Source organism: Ovis canadensis, chromosome 4, assembly GCF_042477335.2.
Source record: "Ovis canadensis isolate MfBH-ARS-UI-01 breed Bighorn chromosome 4, ARS-UI_OviCan_v2, whole genome shotgun sequence".
Taxonomy (NCBI): domain Eukaryota; kingdom Metazoa; phylum Chordata; class Mammalia; order Artiodactyla; family Bovidae; genus Ovis; species Ovis canadensis.
Window position 1 is genome coordinate 26,487,720 of NC_091248.1, and position 22,561 is coordinate 26,510,280.

General features: G+C 42.4%; 1 protein-coding gene across 1 annotated transcript; it reads left to right on the forward strand.

Moving 5' to 3' along the window:
* Positions 1-181: 181 nt before the first annotated feature.
* On the forward strand, positions 182-12,745 carry PEG10 (paternally expressed 10). The gene is given in 3 exon segments (XM_069587430.1): positions 182-292; positions 6,449-7,632; positions 7,635-12,745. Coding segments are annotated over 3 exon segments (2,367 nt in total). The 5' UTR covers positions 182-287; the 3' UTR covers positions 8,813-12,745.
* Positions 12,746-22,561: the final 9,816 nt, after the last annotated feature.

Genomic DNA, 22,561 nt, shown 5'->3' on the forward strand with positions numbered 1-22,561 from the left:
CGGAGCACGCTGGGATTTGGCGCCCCCCTCCTCGGTTCAGCCTATATAAGGCTCCCGGTCGGCGCTCTCGGTACACGCGCTTCAACTTCGGTTGGTGTGTGTCGAAGAAACCTGACTACGACCTGAGGAGACCAGCGGAGACCGACCACCGAACCTCGAGGAAGGTCCGCTGAGCGGGCTCGCGTCCGGAGCCACTCCGGGCTGCCGAGCACCCAGCGGCCCCCACGCCTGGCACAGGTGTGGGACCCGTCTTTCCAGCCTTCGCAGGGAGTCCTCGCGTGGTGAGTATGCGGTGAGGATGTTTCTTTTTCTTTAAGATCACGTTCATTCCCCGTTCTTATCGAGAGCTGCGGGAGATGGAATAGCGCCCGAATGTCTCCACGCACACCTTGTCACGCCTTCACTGGCTGCACCCCAAAACTGTGTGAAGAATCCAAGCCCTCAGGGCTTTGATTTCTAGTACCTAAGTCTAGATACGGGTGGTAGACAGATATGAGCTGCAGACAAACATGAGCTGCAGACGGACATGAGCTACAGACCAATTTGCAGATGTGCTGCAAAGTGATATCCGCTACAAACTAACTGGCGCTTCAGATGCGCTACAAACTGATGAGCGCTTCAAATGCGCTACAAACTGATAAGCGCTTCAAATGCGCCACAGACCCGATAGGCGCTTCAATGCGCTACAGACTGATGGGCGCATCAATGCGCTACAAAGCGATGGGCGCGTCAATGCGCTAAAAACTGATGGGCGCTTCTTTTGCACTGAAACCAGTATGAACTGCAGCGATTTATGAATTGCCGCAATTTATGAACCACAGACTGATGACTGATTTGCGCTTTTAATGCGCTACAAAATGTGAGCTGTAGAAGATTAGCGCTACAAAAATGATACGGTAGCACTACAACAGCGCCTCGTTGCGCTACGAGACTCAGGAACCACAGAGGTACATGAGCTGTGGAACGATTTATACCTAAAATGCGCTACAGAGTAACAACAGCTGCAGAAATAGACAAGCTGTACTGTTTTGCGCTACAAAGAAACCAGTTGAAGCGGACAGGAGCTGAAGAGTAAGATCACTCTGTTCTTAGAGGAACCCCACCCTTTGTCTCTAACACACCTTTGGAATGGCTCCCACTATGTTTTTCTCCAGGACGGTTCTCTGTATGATGGTGCTGTTAGACAAAATGGAGCCCTGGGCAAAAATTAGTGTTTAACATTCGGCCCACACCATTCCTGCTATGGCAGTGGAGTGGAGGGGCTCTGACTGTAGCGTAAAAGGGAATCTTTTGGTGGTGGCAGGGCTGCCTTGCTTAGTTGCGCTTGATTGAAGTGGTGGTGTAGTTGTAGTGGTGGCGCGAATTGGCATCCAGCAACAGTTTGTGGAAACTGTTGGTTTGCTTCGTATTGGGAGGTGTGGGGTGGGGGGGGGGATGGATCTGGGGGTGATTGCTCTTGTTGCATGAAATGAATCTGGCTGGTGGAAGCTGGTGGGAGGGGTTTCGGGAGGGGGGATCCTGGGAGAGGCATGCAGCCCATCTTAGACCTGCCCCGCCCATCCTAGCGCGCCTTCTCTGCAGTATCTGCTAAGAGCAGGCTTAGCGCCGCCCAGCGCCTGCTCCGAGCGCGCCTCCTCTGTGGCGCGCCTTCCCAGAGCGCGCCTTCTAGATCCCGCCTCCCCCGAGCCCGCCTCGTGGGAGGCGGCTTCCCTAAACCCCACCTTCCCCTGAACCCCACCTTCCCCTGAACCCCGCCTCCCTTAGGTGGCACCTCCAGACCCCGCCTCTCTCTGAGCCTGCCTCCTCCGAGGTAGCTCCTCCAGGCCCCGCCTTTCAAAACTTGGCCCCGCCCTGAGCCTGCCTCTTCTGAGCTGGTCTATGGCCCCGCCTCTCCAGAGGGTGCCTGCGCCTGCGCAGTGCAAGCCCCCAGCCTCATCGGTTCCCCCCCCCCCCCGGCTCTTTTGCGCCTGCGCACCTTCGCTGCCTGAGCCTGGCTGCACAGCCCCGCCCTCCTGCGGTTTTTCTGCTGTGGTTTCTCTTCTGCGCAGGTTTTGACTTTTATCCACTGGTGTCTAATAAATATAAGAATAATATATAAGGACAATTGACAACAATAACAATTATACATGGCATTAAAAAGCCACTTTGTATATATTAAATAACATAAACCCACAATTTAAATTCCTGATAGTGGGTTATGAAGGGTGCTTCCAAGCTGACATGGCTGGTGCCTCTAAAGGCAGTCTAGCTAAATGTTTTTACTACAAATGAAAAATAAAATATTTAACATTTTTAAGTTTTAAGGTTTTTTTAAATCTTAATAAAAATTTAACTTTTTTAAAGTAAAAAACTTTTTAAAGTGTTTCGGACACACTAGTGGACCTTTGTGGTGGGACCCAATGGAATCAGATGGTTTGGTGAATTCAAAATAAAGAACAACTTGAACTTTGTTTCACAGGAGTTTTAAGTAACTTTGTTGGTGCTGCTGGCTTGGCCTCTAAAGGAGGATGACGTGTATTTCTGGATTTTTTTTCTTGGAATCTCTAGGGCATCAGCCCTGGCTAACTTGCCTACATATTATTAATTGGGTCTGGCATATTGTAGGCATTCATTAAATGATCAGAGTAAAATGGTTTAATCAGTGTCTTCCTTCGTGTGTGCAGGTGTTTTCTGGTTTTTTGTTCCTGGCTCTTTCCTGTGGTGTTTTGCTGTGCTAGGTTGTCCAAGATGCTGCTTGTTTTATCTTGCTCACATTTAACAGGATCTTAAAAAAAAAAATTGCATTTTTAAGTTTGAATAATGTAAGCTGTAATTATAATTCAAAACAGCTAAATTAATTCAAAACACTAAAAATAATTAGCTTTTTTATAAACTAAAAAGCAAAGCTAATTATTTAAATTTGGGGCAAGTGGATTAGTTAATGGTACATAATTGTCATATTTAAAATTTGTGTAATGTAACAAAGTGGTTACATTACAAAATATAGATTGACAGTTTTAGCTGGCATTTTAAGATATCTATATAAAACAAATTTATAGTGTACTGCCAGTTAGATATTTATGTTTCTAATTAAATGAAGACATTTTAAAACCTGGTTCCATATGTTGTAAACCATGAACCAGGACTGTTACAGGGGCATTTGGAAGCATTGGCTCCCCAAATTTGTCACTCCCCACCAATCACCCCCCCCCCACACACACACACACACACACTACCTCCAATAAGTATATAGTCTGTGGATACATGGATAACATATCATAATTACAGCTTCAAGTCCCCAGGTTCCATTTACGAACCTTGCTGCCCTAACCCCTCTTCTCTTTGGAAATTCTGTGTCTGCATTATAAAGAGGTTCAAAACAATGGTTTTTAAAATGTGCATATTATTAGAATTTGCATTTCATTAACTGTACAGTTCTCAGAAAGAAATGTGGACATTTGCAAATGTAAAGCAATTAAGCATTGCTTGGTGAATATCATTTACTAGTGTGATGGTTAACATGTGATGGTTTTTTGCTACTGTCGAGCTTTGGTGTCTTTGGTGGGGGCATTGAGGGAGGGTGGGGGGGGATAGAAAGTTTCAAAAATCATTGTGAAGAGTAAAGATTAATCAAATGTATTTAATTCTTAAACAGAGTGATACTGTTTTTCATGTGTAAAGGTGGCGTCTGTCCCAGGTGGCTTAGCTATATGCTGTGTGTTCTTTGAGGTTTTATTTTAGGAATGGAGCCTCTTGACCCCGCCTCTGCAATCCAGTCCCTACTAAGGAGGCATTTAAGGAGCCAGAGTCTTGTCATTCAAATCAAGTCACAGTGCTCCAGTTGCTGTTTAAACATTTGTAAACTTTACTTCTGCTCTTAACTTGCTTGCCCACTACCCTATCAGTTTTAATGGATAAACAACTCTGTTCTGGGCAGTTGACCCTTTTAGGACTTAAGAGTCCCACCCCAAAATTACAAACCCTGGGGGTGGGAGCCTTAAGCCTGATACTGGTAAAAGTTAGGGACCTCAAACTAGTTATCTCATAGGTCAAATAAGGCCCTGAATTTGTTTGACTGACACTGGATTTAAAAATCATACAAGAGTTAAAAGAGTTTGTGGGGGTTGGGGGAGGTGTTCATCCCCAAGTGAAATAGCTGTAGTCCCCCCCTATTGTCCAGTCTCTTTTCACATTTCTATTACCTTTGTGTCCCCAAAAGCATTTGAATTTTAAGGTCTTACTGATCTTCTGTTTCCATAAACAATTCAGTGATTGTTTACTGATTTCCTAATGTATTGTTATTTTTGTCCTGTCCTTGTGTTTTGCAGATGTGAAAACCATCAGACCTGGGCCTCAATAAAGCCCACCCCAGTGACTGTGATTGACATATAGGTGGTTAACCTTTCTGACCTGCTGCAGGCCATGCTGTGAAATGCCTTTTCCAAAGTCTTGTCTCTAACTTTTGAAAGTATTAGTGTTTTGATGACAAAAGTGGCACCTCAGTCATCATGACATGACACAATGACCTGTGCTTATTAGTTGTTTTATAATGGGACATTAAAACACTTCATTTAATTAATAAAAATGGCATTATTTTGTGACCTCATATTCTGATAGTCACCAATGTAATCGTCTGTAAGCAACTGGACATGAAATAATGTCACAGGCTATGATATGTTAATTACATCTCATTTTCTAAACTTGAATGTCTTATCTTCAATGTCAACTGTTAATTGTTTCCGTAGTCTAAGTTATTAAAGTAATTAAGTAATAGTTTAAAAATATTAAAATGGCACAGTAATTCTGTCCCTTAAGGACTCTGTGTGCTGAATAGTCTCCTTGAAGAGGCTGAACCAACAGCCCAGGGCATAAGGGGAAATGGTTGTGGTTGGTGGGGCTAGGGCAGGGGAGGGGCCTAAAGAACTTGGAGGGGTCTCAAAAAGAGGAGGAGGAAGGGGTATTTCTCTGTAGCCAGGTACAATGTTTAATTACCATCACCTTGCTGCCCCCACCCATACCCAATTGATGAAATATTAGCAATTTTTCACCTAACTTCTCTGAATAGCATGTTTACTTTTGTGGCTTTATTTTACATAATTAATTTGGTGTCTGTTTTTGCCTTGGTGGGTCAGAAAGGTGGCCAGGACTGCCAAGTTAAAATGGAACAAATAGGTAGTCTACGGGCTTTATATAGTCTATTTAAGTTTTGAGCACTTTCCTAGTTTTCCAAATATGAACACTTAATGCCCATTTAAAAAATCATTGATGTGTTAAAATAATTACTCTAAATTTAACCTTATTTCCAGGAAGTACACATGCCCGTGTGTGCTGACTTAGTATATGTGTAATTTATTGTCACCCTACCCATAATTAGGGCGTTAAGTTCCCTCATCATTTCCCACTCACACAGTCATTCACCCCTGTGGACACAGTCTTTTTAAAAAAAAAAATCCTGAGTATCATTAGGTGGGATGTGGGACCCAGGTTGCCATAGTTGCAGCCCCTCCCTGTTTTAATCTCAGCCTCATTATATAGAAAGTTAAAGTTTCTGTTTTTATTAATAACTTTATTAATATCAGCTAACAGTTGGTGAATATGCACTATGTGCTTTACTTGCATTATCTAATTAAACCCTCATTGTAAGTTTGAGGGCCACTATTACTGGGCTTCTTTGAATGTTCTATTTTGTAGCCTAGCTACTCCTAAGAGGCATCAATCAGTAACTGTTGGTTGACTGCATAATAAGGAGAGAAACCAGTATATACAGGTTGCTGCTCAGGACCATTTCTGTCCCAAAGGGGAAATCTAATTCGGGTTTGAAAAGGAACTTAGACAGTTTTCTGTTGGCTTTGTGGCAGTTGTTTGTTTTGATAACCATTCATAGTTACCTTCTCTATAAAGGTGGATCAGGGTAGGGACAGTGGGCCAAAGTGCCACCCCCCCGATGGGTTGATGAGCACAGTCATTGTGATCTTTAACACACACCCCCCACACACACCTTTCTTTTTCTTGGTTCTCTATTGGCTGGGATAGTAGCTGTATTTCAGGTAACAAGTAGTTATCATTTTGGCTTTATTTTACATAATTTTTTGGTATCAATCTTTGCCTTGAAGGTTTCTTGCTCTGCTTAGAAAGGTTCTTATTTGGAGTATCTCTACATTATTCATTAGTCAGTAAAGGTAACCATGCTGCTTATAAGAGTTGCGTATTGTTAAATTATGATGAACAGGTGATTCTTGAGGAGGAAAGGATCATTTGGACATCAAAGAGGATTCTTTTCATTGTCCACAGTCCTAATTGATTAACATCTTTTTTGTGGGGCTTTGGTCTGTTTATTAACTATTGATGTAAACAAGGGGAATAAAGAGATACTTTAAATACTCATGTATTTAAAGTACTTTAGCAGATACTTCCTATTGTGGTGCTTTGAATGTATGTGTTGAATTTATGCTTTTATCTTCACTTACAGAAACAGAAAGCTTCTGAAAACCAGAAGGCGAAAAGGTGGACGCGGAGGCCAGGACACAGGCCTCCATTCCCACAGGAGTGAAGCTACTACGCCTGGGAGGTCTCCTCCCACCCCAACCATCACCCTGGGGCCCGACTGCCCACCACCTCCGCCTCCTCCTCCCCCCAACGATCCTTCCTCCCCCTCCCATTCCCCCTGCAGCAGCCAGAGGGGCCAGTACAACCCCAACCTGGGGGAACGCCGGCGGGAGGATCTCTCGGAAGAGATCAACAACCTCAGAGAGAGGGTCATGAAGCAGTCCGAGGAGAACAACAACCTGCACAACCAGGTGCAGAAACTCACCGAGGAGAACACCACCCTCCGCGAGCAAGTGGAGCCCGCCCCCGAGGAGGAAGAGGACGACATTGAGCTGTGCGGTGCAGCCGCTGCCGCCGCCCCAGCCACCCCTATAGAAGAGGAGTGCCCAGAAGACCTTCCTGAGAAGTTTGACGGCAACCCAGACATGCTGGTTCCCTTCATGTCCCAGTGCCAGCTCTTTATGGAGAAGAGCACCCGCGATTTCTCTGTCGATCGCGTGCGTGTCTGCTTCGTGACCAGCATGATGACGGGCCGCGCCGCCCGCTGGGCCTCGGCCAAACTGGAGCGTTCTCACTACCTGATGCACAACTACCCAGCCTTCATGACCGAAATGAAGCACGTCTTCGAAGACCCCCAGCGGCGCGAGGCCGCCAAACGCAAGATCAGACGTCTGCGCCAGGGAATGGGGTCGGTGGTCGACTACTCTAATGCTTTCCAGATGATCGCGCAGGACCTGGATTGGAACGAGCCCGCCCTGATCGACCAGTACCACGAGGGCCTCAGCGACCACATCCAGGCGGAGCTGGCGCACCTCGAAGTGGCCAAGACGCTGTCGGCGCTGATCAGCCAGTGCATCCACATTGAGAGAAGGCTGGCCCGGGCGGCCGCTGCCCGCAAGCCGCGATCCCCGCCACGTGCGCTGGTGGCCTCGCAAGTCAACAATCACCACCACCACCAGGCAGACCCGACCGAGCCCGTGGGGGGCGCCCGCATGCGCCTGACGCAGGAAGAGAAAGAGCGACGTCGCAAGCTGAACCTGTGCCTCTACTGTGGGAATGGAGGCCACTACGCTGACAACTGTCCTGCCAAGGCCTCGAAGGCTTCGCCGGCGGGAAACTCCCCGGCCCCGCTGTAGAGGGACCTTCAGCGACCGGGCCGGAATTAATAAGGTCCCCCCAAGATGATGCTGCGTCATCTCCACACTTGCAAGTGATGCTCCAGATTCATCTCCCGGGCCGACACAGCCTGTTCGTCCGAGCCATGATCGATTCTGGCGCTTCTGGCAATTTCATTGATCACGAGTACGTGGCCCAGAACGGCATTCCTCTGAGAATCAAGGACTGGCCCATACTTGTAGAAGCAATTGATGGACGTCCCATAGCATCGGGCCCAGTGGTCCACGAAACTCATGACCTGATCGTCGACTTGGGAGATCACCGCGAGGTGCTGTCGTTCGATGTGACTCAGTCCCCGTTCTTCCCCATCGTCCTGGGGGTGCGCTGGCTGAGCACACACGATCCCAACATCACGTGGAGCACCCGATCGATCGTCTTCGATTCCGAATACTGCAGATACCACTGCCGGATGTACTCTCCAATACCACCACTTCTCCCGCCACCAGCGCAACCCGTGTTCTACTACCCAGTAGAGGGGTACAGAGTTTACCAGCCTGTGAGATACTACTACGTGCAGAATGTGTACACCCCAGTGGATGAGAACGTCTACCCAGACAACCGTCTGGTGGACCCTAACATAGAGATGATCCCCGGAGCACACAGCATTCCCAGCGGGCACGTGTACTCACTGTCGGAGTCTGAAATGGCAGCCTTGCGAGATTTCGTTGCCAGACACGTGAAGGATGGGCTGATCACTCCCACCATCGCGCCGAACGGAGCCCAAGTTCTCCAAGTGAAGAGAGGGTGGAAGCTGCAAGTTTCTTACGACTGCCGGGGTCCCAACGGCGTCACCATCCAGAATCAGTATCCTCGACTCACGATTCCAAATTTAGATGACCAAGCTCACCTGGCAACGTACACTGAATTCGTACCTCAAATTCCAGGATATCCGACCTATCCCGCCTATGCCGCGTACCCTACCTACCCGGTAGGATTCGCCTGGTACCCCGTGGGGCGAGATGGACACGGGCGATCCCTCTATGTCCCCGTGGTGATCACCTGGAATCCCCATTGGTACCGCCAGCCGCCAGGGCCCCAGTACCCGCCGCCTCAGCCGCCGCCGCCGCCACCCCCGCCGCCGCCGCCGCCTCCTTCTTACAGCACCCTGTGAATAGGCATCCTGCCCTTCAGGATCTCCACCCTCAAAATGAACTCCTGTTCAGCTTCTCATCAGTGACTGTGTGCTACATTGGGCCACTGCACCTTCAGACCAACCTGAGCACAGGCTTTCCTCTGAAATGGTTACAGAAGGTCAGGGCCACCCTGGACTGACACCCATCTCAAAGCACCCACTGACCTCCACTGTTTGGTGGGAGCAACAAAATATTTACCAACAAATTATCTCTGATTTTCCACCTTAACTGCCAACCTAATTAAAATTCGTAACAAGTTTACTTCCCAGCAAACCCTGGAAACCTGGGTTTTACCTGCTGAAACCTCTCTCACCATCTGAATTATGGGCTGTCAGATTCCTCATTTAACAGTGACTGAGAAGCTGATGCAAACACAGGAAATGCTGTTTTCTTTACTGAGGGGGAGGCGAGGAGGAGGACAGGACTTTCCTTGTAGCTGAGGTCCCTTACAGCCTTGGAGGAGCGAGGCCTTATGAAGGAAGCCACAGTTACTGGTGCAGTGCCAGCGGCTTCCGTGATCTTCTGGCTGCACCCTTTGAAACTTCACCATCTTCAAACTCCACTTTCATGACTCAAGGAGCGGCAACTCAACCGGTTCTCCGGGGAGCAGGCAAAACCCCTTCAACAGAACACCTCAGGCCTCAGGAGGAAGTGCTCTCAGAGGGACTTGTGCATGTTTGAGTGTGCCTTCACATCCTGGTGCAAATCATACGTACCCAATAACTCTGACTTTGTCACAACACCTTACCATCACCATGCCAGCAATGGCTTCCACACAAAACAAAAAGCCTGGTAACCAGAGACTGCTGGTGACTCCAGGTGGTTAGACATTTGTGAAGTGTGATCATCTCTCAGCCATGTATGAGGGCTAATGAGTAGCTAATAAGGACTCCTAAATTCCTGTACCCAGCTCTTAAAGGAGAGACTCACAGTTAATGGTACCACCTTGACCTGGAACTTCAGAAGGAATGTTCACGAGCATTGTTCACTGGCTGGCAGTGTGTCAGCTGAAGTCTTGGGCGCATCTGTCCCTGTCTCTGCCTCCATATGCACCTGGGCATTTCATTATCAGTCCCCTCACTAGACTATAGCACTGGGATGCTAAGGGAGGGGGAGTGTATTTTACCATCCTCTAGGGGATGGAGCCAATAAGCTGCCAATGAATGAAAGGCCTCAGAAAGCAACAGACAACAGAAGAGTTATCTTCGGTCCAGTGACATCAGCTGGTGTCTCCTGGATGCTTTGTGCTAACCTGGGACTGCCTGACTTCCTTTAGCCTGGTCCCTTGCTACTACCTTGAACTGATTATCTAACCTCTCTCTCTGTTTACTACTGCCACTTACCCTGCTGCAGGATTTGACATCCTTCCTGCCTGGTTGCTGAGACTCCAATTTGCTGCCATGGCATGGAGAAGAAAGAGGCAGGCTTCTGGGAGCATGTGTTTCAACACAGTCTCCAACCATTTGAGCAGTAGCAAACGATATGGTGTATTTTTTCAAATAGCCTGTCATGAAGAGGAGTCCAATGGTGAAGTTTCACTTTTCATCAGCATCACCCTTCACACGTTCATTATCCCTCACCCTCACCCTTGCATGTTTAAATACTTAAAAGTTTAAGCTGTAGGTTGATAGTGTCCTTTAACTGTTTTAAAGTAGTGACTCTGCTTTCAAAGTTATTTCCATTGATTACTATCCGTCTCTTCTTAAATCAGTTAAAATTGATATGTAAGGTAGTATAAAATAGTTCTTTGCTGTGAACTTCTCTTACAACACTGTGAATCAGAGGCTCCTCAGACTGGAGTACTTGTATAATAGTTCATCCTGTTCATCTTCAAACTTCTATTTTAACATCATCTATAGTTTAATTTTTTTTTGATTGGGCCTTTAAAAATCAAACAAAATGAGACATAAATTCAAAGCAAATACCTAATTGCCTAATTGGCTGTTTAATCCAAAACAACTTTTCCTTTTTCTTTTTCTTTTTTTCCAAATGGAATCTGAAAGCTTGTTAGTCGCTCATGTGTTTTGGGTTAACTTCTTTTTAAATGGTGCATTTGTGCTTCTGGACTTTTTGAAGCATCACGTCAGTTTACCTCAATCAATCCATCCTCCATACATTTGAATTCAGCTTGCTTTGTGTCAAATTTACAGTTGTCAGTTGATCTTCAAGCTGCAGAGGGCCTAGAAATGGGCTACTGTCTGCAGCCCCAGCACGTGCACACGGACATTGCCATCGCTGCAAGCGGGAGTCTGGAGGTGTGACGGCAGCAAGCCTGAGGGAGCATGGTGGTGGGGGTTAACTCCCGGAGGAAATCCCTGACACACCTTTGGCTGTTTTGTAGAGCTTGTGAAAATCTGTTTGGCAGTGTGTACGATGCCCTATAGCTATATATACTATCTATATGCGTAGGTGTTCAAGATAAGTAATCTCAAACTTATTCTGTAGACTCGGAATTTTATTAAGTTTCCTTTAGCTCATGTGTTTTCATCAACTTTGTTTTAATTGAATACTTTAAAAATTTTTGGGCATTTTCCAACAAAATGCCTTTATTGGTAAGAAAGGAGAAAGCAAATTAATCTCTAAAGAATGTGGAAAGGGAGCAAAATAAAGACAAAGATGATAAAGAAGACATCAAAATTATTAGCAAAGCCAGCAGTCTGCCTTTTGAAACAATGACAAAATTGACTTTTGGCCCAAATTTTCAGTGTTGGTTACAAAATGAAGAAGATATAAGCTCCCATTGTTAGGCAGACCTGGAGAGAACTAGCTAAGGTCACCATGCTAGGTTGTTGAAGTGGAGGAAGTTTATGTACATTGCTGAAGGGTCAATTTAGTTTGAGCAGTGAGGTACTTGTATTAGATGCTGGAAGATGGAGAGTTAGTTGGGATAAATCATGTGAGTTAGCACAGTGAACTTCAGGTGGACAAAATAAGAGGGGCACACCTGCAAAGTGCAGTCAGGATTTCTGTTTAAGTTTGCAGGTACCTCTTGGACTCCTGAATTGATCCAGTCATCATCCACCACAGACATCTAACATCAGAATTCCAAGACTGGCAACAGAGAACACTCTGCGGGAAAGACCTGGGCAGAAATGATGAGAACCACCTGCAGAGATGAAGAGCCTGATGGGAGCCATGCCACGCTTTCATCTTAAAGAAAGAAGGCACATCGGTTAGGATGGAGAGTTCTTTGTTGTTTCAGATTGTAGAAAGCTATCAAAGTGGTCTGTGGAAAGTTTCCTTGTTTTTATTTCTTTGTGTAACGATTTAATTGGGGACATATATAATCATACGTATTTTAGCGGGGGGGGGGGGGGGGCTATTAAGTAATCTTAAGTGGGTGGGGTCAGTTAAAAAGCATGATTCTCTGCATTAGATACCTTTATAAGTAAACATGTATCTCCTTGTGATTCTTTACTCTGATTGCTACCCCTAAAGATTTCAGATAAACTTGAAGGGAACTGCAGGGAGATCAACCTTTTGGGGGCTATTGGATACAGATAGAAACCAGCAGGAGAAAGTTCAGGGATGACTGGATAAATAGTCTTAATAGAGGCTCTTTGCCCTGAGTATTAACTCCGGGGATTGAGATTGTAAGCAGTCTTTAGAGAGTTAAGATAGATAGATGCCCTTTGAGAAATCGTTGCTGGAGTGATATTGATAACGATAGATGGTAAAGATTCATGGAAGTTACAGGAAAGTGATGAATAAGAAGCGTTGCTTATGCCCCTGTCAGTGGCCCTTCTTCTTACCCCTGCCCCTTTTTCCTAACTGCACTTCCCACCTGCCCCTGCGCAACATCCCTACCCTTGCCCATTTATTGCTATTTACTCTGTATTTCTCTCTATTTGCTGATATATCGATTGATGTTATAATAAAAATTCAATAAAGATTTAGTGGTTAAGTGCAAACTGTGTCGTGATCATTTCAGCGTACACTGGACATCAAGTGGACGGGGTTGAGGAGGATGGGGGAGGGGGAGGAAGAGGAAAGGAGGGGTGGAGAGAGAACAGAAGAGTTGGTGAAGGAAGAAGGCAGAGTGAGGAGGGTAGGGGAGTCTAGAGGATGGGGCTGGGGGTGGGAAGACAGCGGGGTGGGAAGGGTGGGGGTGCTATATATCAATCGAGCAACACCGTGTCCCATTATTTACCCAGAATATGAAGAAGAAATTGAAGTCATTCCCAATGCAAACCTTTATAAAAATAAAGCCCCATGATTAATAGCTACTCTATGGACATGATATAAAAAACTTTCTAAGCTGAAAAACTTTAAGGCCACACAATTAATAAAGATTCTGTTGACATGTATAACTTTTTATATGAATTTACCATGGGGTCACAGAGTCAGACACGACTTGGTGACTGAAGGACAACAAAAAACTTGGAATACCTGAGATTTATTAATAGAAAATATTAAAAACTTAAGGATAAAAGAGAAGACATACCAAATGTACTCAGGTATGACATGAAGGGAAATTAGCAGACAGATGTTTTTAACACCAAATAACACTAAAACAACAGAGTTAGCATGAAAATCATCTAAAGTGACAAATGAGGTTGAGTGACTCCTATCGAATTTTATAACGGTTGTAGGATAATATAGAAAACCTAAGCTAAAGGTATGATGATAATAATTTCACAAAATAAATGTTGTCAAACTATTAAAGCTGCTCACCTTATATATGTCAATTGATCTCAATAAAACTGGAAGAAAGAATAACATTGCCAGCTTCCGCCATTCCTTGGAAACCCTGAAAAAAAGGACTCAGTGATGGGCAAGTTTTGAAGGATTACTGGGTTCATTGATGGGGTAATGACGTAAATGCAGTCATTTATTGGGAGTTACACATGGGAGACAATGACTAAATGGAATGATTTGAGGTAAGAAAGGACACACACAACCTGAAAACTTTCACCTTAGAAGCACACCATCCTGAATGGTTATTCATCTAGCCCAGAGTTCATGGGCTTCGACAGCGCGCTGAGTGGTGGGTGGGATTTGAAACATTGGTGGTGGGACACAATCAAAATGCTTGGCGGTGGGCTTTACAAACAATGCTGTTCACCAAACCACTTTGAAAAGAAATGGGAGTATCCATACATTTCTGTTTTGTTGCACCTAGACTCCTCCCCTTCCTGACCCCCACCTCATTCCTAAACCACATGATTAAACAAAACTTAAGGGAAAATACACAAATTGTGAGTGAGTGAGTGAGTGAAGTCACTCAGTCGTGTCCGACTCTTCGCGACCCCATGGACTGTAGCCCACCAGGCTCCTCTGTCCATGGGATTCTCCAGGCAAGAATACTGGAGTGGGGTGCCATTGCCTTCTCCAGGGGATCTTCCCAATCCAGGGATCGAACCCAGGTCTCCCACATTGCAGGCAGATGCTTTCACCTCAGCCCAACACAAATTATAAAAACATATAAAAGCAATTAAGTATTAATGTGGAAAACTTTTTGATCCATGCCTCAAAAAAATACACTCGTGAACTCCAGATAGATCAAGAACTACAGAAAGGAAGAAGTGCATAATGGCAGAAGAGGGTAAACAAAATTATTCATGGAATTAAAGTAGCAATCGCAACTAAGACCAGTGGTTTTGAATTCACAAAGAACTGTTCAACATAATGAAAAAATACATGGCATACGCCTATAAACTATGTGATAACTAGCTTATTTACCAAGCAACTAATATTTTCCTAGAGACATTAAATACCTAGCCCCCACCCTTTACTCATTTTGGGGCTTTAAAAATATATAAAGAAGAGAGATGGGTAAATAAATAATAAGTTAATAAATGTGTGTATGTGTGTGTGTGCGTGTGTGTTCTGGCTTCCTTGAATATATACAGAGAAAAATCTATATGGATAAAAAAATAAATACATGTGTATGTGTATGTGTTTTTGCTTCCTTTCTGAATATATGTAGAGAAAAATCTACCCGGATAAAAAATATGTGTGGGGGGTGTGTGTGTATTCTGGCTTCCTTGAATATATATAGAGAAAAATCTTCATGGATAAATAACTAAATACGTGTGTGTGTGCGCGTGATCTGGCTTCCTTGAATATGCATAGAGAAAAGCCTACATGCATAAATAACAATAAGAACACATATTTATTGTTTAATTAACAATAAATATGTGTGTGTTCTGACTTCCTTGAAAATATGTGGAGAAGAATCTTGTTGGATAAGTAATAAATAACTGTGTGTGTTTCATATGTGTTCTGGCTTCTTTGAGTATATATAAAGAATCTAGGTGGATGAATAATGAACATTTAAATCAATAAATAAAGGTGTGGTCAATAAGTATGAATTTGTCTTCATGTGCCAGACACGAAGCTGACCTTGGGGGACATGATGCTGGGCACAGACCTTGCACTAAGATGCCCACTGCACTTGAAGGATGAGCACCCAAGGATTCTCTAGCCAGGGTACCCCAACTTTTTAGGCATCATAGTTACCCAAGTTATTTTTGACCAGGCACAATTTAACCATCATTTACTGCAAGTTCAGTTCAGTTCAGTTCAGTCGCTCAGTCGTGTCCGACTCTGCGACCCCATGAATCGCAGCAAGAATCTTGCTTAATTTGTGGCATTGTATATTTTTTCTAGAATACACTAAATTTCTCAAGTATTTGTTTTTATTAGTGTTTAAATGAGAATTAGAATCAACAAGAGAAAGAGAGCCTAGATGGCTCTTTTCCTCCCAAATTAAGAAACCTTTTCAGCACACAGTAAACCTCTTCCCCAATTCTATTCCCAGATAATCACTGGAGATGGATGATACACATACATCAGAAATCTTGGTTCCTGGAACTCAAGGTAATTTACAGAATAACATTTTGATCTAAGACAATAGCTATTATTAATTATTAATTACTCTGAAAGATCATTGATTACTATTTTTTTGTCTTATTACTATTGTTTTATAGTCCAACATAAGACAGCAGCTGGATTAAAATGATCAGTTATGTAACTTTGTATCATTGACTAGTTCTTTTCAAGCAGTCCATGTCACAAAGCAAGAATGAAACAGGTGCAAGTTTTACCTAGAGACAGACACTCATGAAAGTTTATAATGGATAAAATTCTTTTCCAAAATAACAAATCTTTTCTATTCTAAGAGGTTTCAACATTATTGAAGGAACCTAATGTTAGAATAATTCTAATAAAAAACACAGCATCTTACCTTCTAAGCCTAACAAAACTTTGAGACTATGTATTGTTCATTTTTATAACTTTGACTCACCTGAGCACTGCCACCTCAATTTTCATCACTGCCTGCAGTTCTTAAGACTAATCACAAATAGGGTAAAGGCATTTCACTACTTTTAGGACCACAAAATCTGTATGTCGAATTACCAATTTTGTGTCAATACAACACTGAAATAATGCCCAATTCTGACAACTAGGTTTAAGCTTTGTTCAGTTCAGTTCAGTCGCTCAGTCATGTCAGACTCTTTGTGACCCCATGAATCGCAGCACGCCAGGCCTCCCTGTCTATCACCATACGTCCATTGAGTCAGTGATGCCATCCAGCCATCTCATCCTCTGTTGTCCCCTTCTCCTCCTGCCCCCAATCCCTCCCAGCATCAAAGTCTTTTCCAATGAATCAACTCTTGACATGAGGTGGCCAGAGTACTGGAGCTTCAGCCTTAGCATCATTCCTTCCAAAGAAATCCCAGGGTTGATCTCCTTCAGAATGGACTGGTTGGATCTCCTTGCAGTCCAACGGACTCTCAAGAGTCTTCTCCAACACCACAGTTCAAAAGCATCGATTCTTCGGCGCTCAGCCTTCTTCACAGTCCAACTCTCACATCCATACATGACCACAGGAAAAACCATAGCCTTGACTAGACAGACCTTAGTCGGCAAAGTAATGTCTCTGCTTTTGAATATGCTATCTAGGTTGGTCATAACTTTTCTTCTAAGGAGTGAGCGTCTTTTAATTTCATGGCTGCAGTCACCATCTGCAGTGATTTTGGAGCTCAAAAAAATAAAGTCTGACACTGTTTCCTCATCTATTTCCCATGAAGTGATGGGACCGGATGTCATGATCTTCGTTTTCTGAATGTTGAGCTTTAAGCCAACTTTTTCACTCTCTTCTTTCACTTTCATCAGGAGGCTTTTTAGCTTCTCTTCACTTTCTGCCATAACGGTGGTGTCATCTGCATATCTGAGGTTATTGATATTTCTCCCGGCAATCTTGATTCCACCTTGTGTTTCTTCCAGTCCAGCTTTTCTCATGATGTACTCTGCATAGAAGTTAAATAAGAAGGGTGACAATATACAGCCTTGATGTACTCCTTTTCCTATTTGGAACCAGTCTGTTGTTCCATGTCCAGTTCTAACTGTTGCTTCCTGACCTGCATACAGATTACTCAAGAGGCAGGTCAGGTGGTCTGGTATTCCCATCTCTCTCAGAATTTTCCACAGTTTATTGTGATGCACACCGTCAAAGGCTTTGGCATAGTCAATAAAGCAGAAATAGATGTTTTTCTGGAATGCTCTTGCTTTTTCCATGATCCAGCGGATGTTGGCAATTTGATCTCTGGTTCCTCTGCCTTTTCTAAAACCAGCTTGAACATTAGGAAGTTCACAGTTCACGTATTGCTGAAGCCTGGCTTTGAGAATTTTGAGCATTACTTGACTAGCATATGAGATGAGTGCAATTGTGTGGTAGTTTGAGCATTCTTTGGCATTGCCTTTCTTTGGGACTGTAATGAAAACTGACCTTTTCCAGTCCTGTGGACACTGTTGAGTTTTCCAAATTTGCTGGCATATTGAGTGCAGCACTTTCACAGCATCATCTTTCAGGATTTGAAATAGCTCTGCTGGAATGCTATCACCTCCACTAGCTTTGTTCATAGTGATGCTTTCTAAGGCCCACTTGACTTCATATTCCAGGATGTCTGGCTCTAGGTGAGTGTGAGTGATCACAGCATCATGATTATCTTGGTCTTGAAGATCTTTTTTGTACAGTTCTTCTGTGTATTCTTGCCACCTCTTCTTAATATCTTCTGCTTCTGTTAGGTCCATACCATTTCTGTCCCTTATCGAGCCCATCTTTGCATGAAATGTTCCTTTGGTATCTCTAATTTTCTTGAAGAGATCTTGTCTTTCCCATTCTATTGTTTTCCTCTAGTTCTTTGCACTCATCACTGAAGAAGGCTTTCTTATCTCTCCCTGCTATTCTTTGGAACTCTGCATTCAAATGGGTATATCTTTCCTTTTCTCCTTTGCTTTTCACTTCTCTTCTTTTCACGGCTATTTGTAAGGCCTCCTCAGACAGCCATTTTGCCTTTTTGCATTTCTTTTTCTTGGGGATGGTCTTGATCCCTGTCTCCTCTACAATGTCACATCCATAGTTCATCAGGCACTCTGTCTATCAGACTAGTCCCTTAAATCTATTTCTCACTTCCACTGTATAATCATAATGGATTTGATTTAGGTCATACCTGAATAGTCTAGTAGTTTTCCCCACTTTCTTCAGTTTAAGTCTGAATTTGGCAATAAGGAGTTCATGTATCTAAGCCACAGTCAGCTGCTGGTCTTATTTTTGCTGACTGTATAGAGCTTCTCCATCTTTGGCTGCAAAGAATATAATCAATCTGATTTCGGTGTTGACCATCTGGTGATGCCCATGTGGATTACCGTGATATTGAATGGTTTGCCTTGGAAACAAACGTATAGTGAGATCAAATAATGCTTGTTTTTCTCCGTCTGACTTATTTCTCTTAGCATAATGCCTTCAAGGTTCGTCCAGCTTATCTTAAAGGGCAAGATTTCATATTTTTCTGATTGAATAATATTCCATTGTATAGGTGTGTGTATATATGTATATATGTTTTTTCTTTTATCCATTCAGCCATCAATGCACGCTAAGAGTGTTTCTTGGCTATGGTAAATAACACTGCAATAAACATGGGGTTGCAGATATCTTTTTGAATTAGTGTTATCATTTACTTTGCATAAATGTGCAGAAGTAGATCATGTGGTAATTCTGTTTTAATTTGTTGAAGAACCTCCATACTGTTTCCACAGTTACTGCAACCAATTTACCTTCCCTTTTCCACACATCCTTTCCAACTCTCATTTCTTGCCTTTTGGATGATAGCCATTCCAAAAGGTGTAAGGTGGTATCTCATTGTGGTTTTGTTTTGCATTTCCCTGATGATGACTGATTTTGAGTATATTTTCATGTACCTGTATGTCTTATGTGGAAAAAGTCTACTCAGATCTCTCACATTTTTATTTCAGGTTGCTTTTCTGCTGTTGAGTTGTAGGAGTTCTTCATATATTTTAGATACTAACCCCTCATCAGATATATGATTTGCAAATATTTTCTCACATTTGGTGGGCATATTCAGTTTCTTCATGGTTTCCTTTGCTGTGCAGAAGTGTTTTAGTTTGATGCAGTCCCATTTATTTATTTTCATCTTTGTTGCCTTTGCTTTTAGTGTCAAATTGAAAAAAATCATTGCTAAGACTGAGATCTAGGAACTTATCACCTTTTTTCTTCTAGGAGTTAAATGGTTTTGGGTCTGACATTCAAGTCTTCAGTCCATTTAAGTTGATTTTTGTGTATGGTGTAAGATAGTGATTCAGTTTATTCTTTTGCATGTAACTTTCCTGTTTTCTTTTTCAATAACATTTATTGAAGAAACTATCCTTTCCTCATTCTTTGTTCTAGGTTCATTTTATGTATATTAATTGACCATATATTTGTGGATTTATTTCTTTGCTATCTGTTCTATTTGATTGATCTGTTTGTCTGTCTTCACGTCTATACCATATTGTTTTGATTACTATAGCTCTTTTGAAATATAGTTTAAAATCAGGAAGCAAGACACATCTAGCTTTGTTTTTCTCTCTCAAGGTTGCTTTGACCATTCATGATCTTTTGTGATTCCATACAAATTTCAGGATTGTTTATTCTGTCTGTGAAAAGTGCCATTGGAATTTTGATAGAGACTGCACTGAATCTATAGATTGCTTTGGGCAGTATGAAGATTTTTTTTTTAAAACAACAGTAATTCTTCCAATCCATGAGCCTGGAATATATTTCCATTTGTTTATATGATCCATTTCTCTCATCAGTATCTTAGCTTTCAGTTGACAGATCTTTGGCTTCTAGGTTAAAATATTCCTAGGTCTGTTATTCTTCTTGATGCAATTGTAAATGTGATTGCTTTCTTAATTTCTCTTTCTGATAGTTTGTTATTAGTGTACAGAAATACAACTGATATTTGTTTATTGATTATGTACCCTGAGGCTTGGCTGAATGTATTTAAAACAGTTTTTGTGTACAGTATTTAGGGTTTTCTATATATAATATTATGTCATCTTCAAGTAGAGACAGATTTACTGCTTCTTTTCCTATTTGAATGACCTTTTTTTTTCCTTGACTAACTGCTCAAGCTAAAACTTCCAAAACTATGTTGATTAAAAGTGATGAGAGTGGAGGCATCCTTGTCTTGTTCCTGATTTTCAGATTTGAGTATGATGTCAGCTGAGAGCTTGTTGCATATGGCATTTATTATGTTGAGGTACATTCCACAAATAACAAATATTGGCAAGGGTGTAGAGAAAAGGGAACCCTTGAACACTCTTGTGCAAAGGTAAACTGATGTAGCCACTGTGGAAAATAGTATAGAATTTTCTAAAACAAACTCAAAATAGAGCTACCAAAGACTCAGCAATTCTACATCTGAAAAACACAGAAACACTTATTTGTAGATACATGCACCTCAATGTTCATAGCAGCATTATTTACAGTTGCCAAGATTTGGAAATAGCCCATGCGTCTGCCAACAGATAATGGATAAAGAAGAAGTGGTGTACATATATATATATTACTCAGTTATTAAATAAAATAAAAATTTTCCATTTGCAATGACATGGATTGATTTGCACAGTATTATGCTGAGTGAAGTCAGTCAAAGAAAAGACAAATACTGAATGATGTCACTTATATGTGGATTCTAAAACGTAAAACAAACTAATGAATATAACAAAAACAGAAAAAGACTCAAAGACATAAAGAATGAACGCGTGGTTACTGGCGGGGAGAGGGAAAGGGGAAAGTTCAAGATAGGAGCTGGGGATTAACAGCTTAGTGACCAGAGATGTATGTCTTTTGTTACCTGAATGTTAATGACTGGACACATTTCAATATTCACTTTAATAACAAATGGCCAGCCACAGGCATTAGTTTCTGCAAAAATCCCCCAACCAGTAATGTTTTAGGAGCTGCAAACTACTATGTATAAAATAAATAAGCAACAGGGATATACTGCATAGCAGAGTTCTCCTACTGAGAACTTCTCTACCGCCCACACGCCCCCTCCCCTCACCACCCCCCCCCCCGCCCCTAATCCGGGCAAAAACAGAGCATTAATTTCTGCAAATGTGATGGGAAAAAGCTTAAAAAGCGCTTGTCAGGGAATAACGGGTATCCTTCCTGAAGGACCCAGAGATAAAAGGGAGACAATCTGCTGACCTTCCTGAAATGGTGAAATAAGGAAAGGTTCACTGTGGTCCAGTTAATTTAAACCTGAAGTTACACGTTCTTTGTTCTTTTCTCCATGTCCATTCGTGTCCATCTGGGGATCAGATTTTACATTGGTGACTTACTCCAGCCCAGGAGGTCATGGTGGATTTTCATTTTCCATGAAGTAGCATTTGCACATTATTTAACTTTTCTAACTGGGGTTAGCTGTAGGCTAGAGAACATTCAAGTTGGGACTGTCCCAACTATTGCACAATTCTTTAATGAATTGGCTTCCCAACTGGCCTATGGCCAGCTCCCATTAGCAACCCTGTTGACTCAACACTTTGCATTGCTTTGCGCTTTCTAGCACTCATCCTGCTAGCTACTTTATATTTTTAAGAAATCCCTCAAATTTTCAGTATCATTAGAACATCCTGCTTTGTTTCCAGTGCTGCAATAGATTTGTTGGTTTTTGTGCATCATTCCTATTTTTCAAGGTGATCTTATAGACGAAGGAAAATAATGTCTGTTCTCTTGGTGTGAAGGGCACATTTTTTTTTTTCCACTTCACAATGGGTAAATAAAACCATGGGTAAAATCAGAATGAACAGGCTAACTTAGACTAAATAGGCATTGGTCTGATTGAAAATTCAGCCATTTATCAGTATTTTTGGAATTTGCGCTTGTGCCAAGAATAATGGACATGAACATCTTTATCACTTTTAAAATGCAAAGCATTATTTGATAATTATACAGTTTGATGTTGGTACAGTCATTTCAGTACCCCAGGGAAATTTTTTTCTTAGTTCTTTTCTGAATCACATCTATGTCCATTAACATAAAAAACAATAACATAAATAGATTTTTATATGAGGAATAACCATTTATTATGGTTATTTTGGAAGGTGAAATTTTGACTGACATTATTTTCGTTTCTAAACGTATTTTCTACAACAAACACACATGTAATTAAAAGGAGGATGTTTGTTTTCTTTCATTTTGCTAGACAAATGTTATACCATATCCACCACCACATAAAAAAAGTAATTACATTTTTGAGCAATAAATTTAAGGTATGGAAAATCTAAGGCATGAACAGTCTTACACATTCTGGTTGCACAGAGATCTTTTTGTGAAGTTTAAAACTTCATGCGTTATTTCTTTTCTACTTTTTCCTGCCAGCTGCTGACTTTCAAAGTAACATTATTATTGAGATGACTCCTGAGAGTCAGTG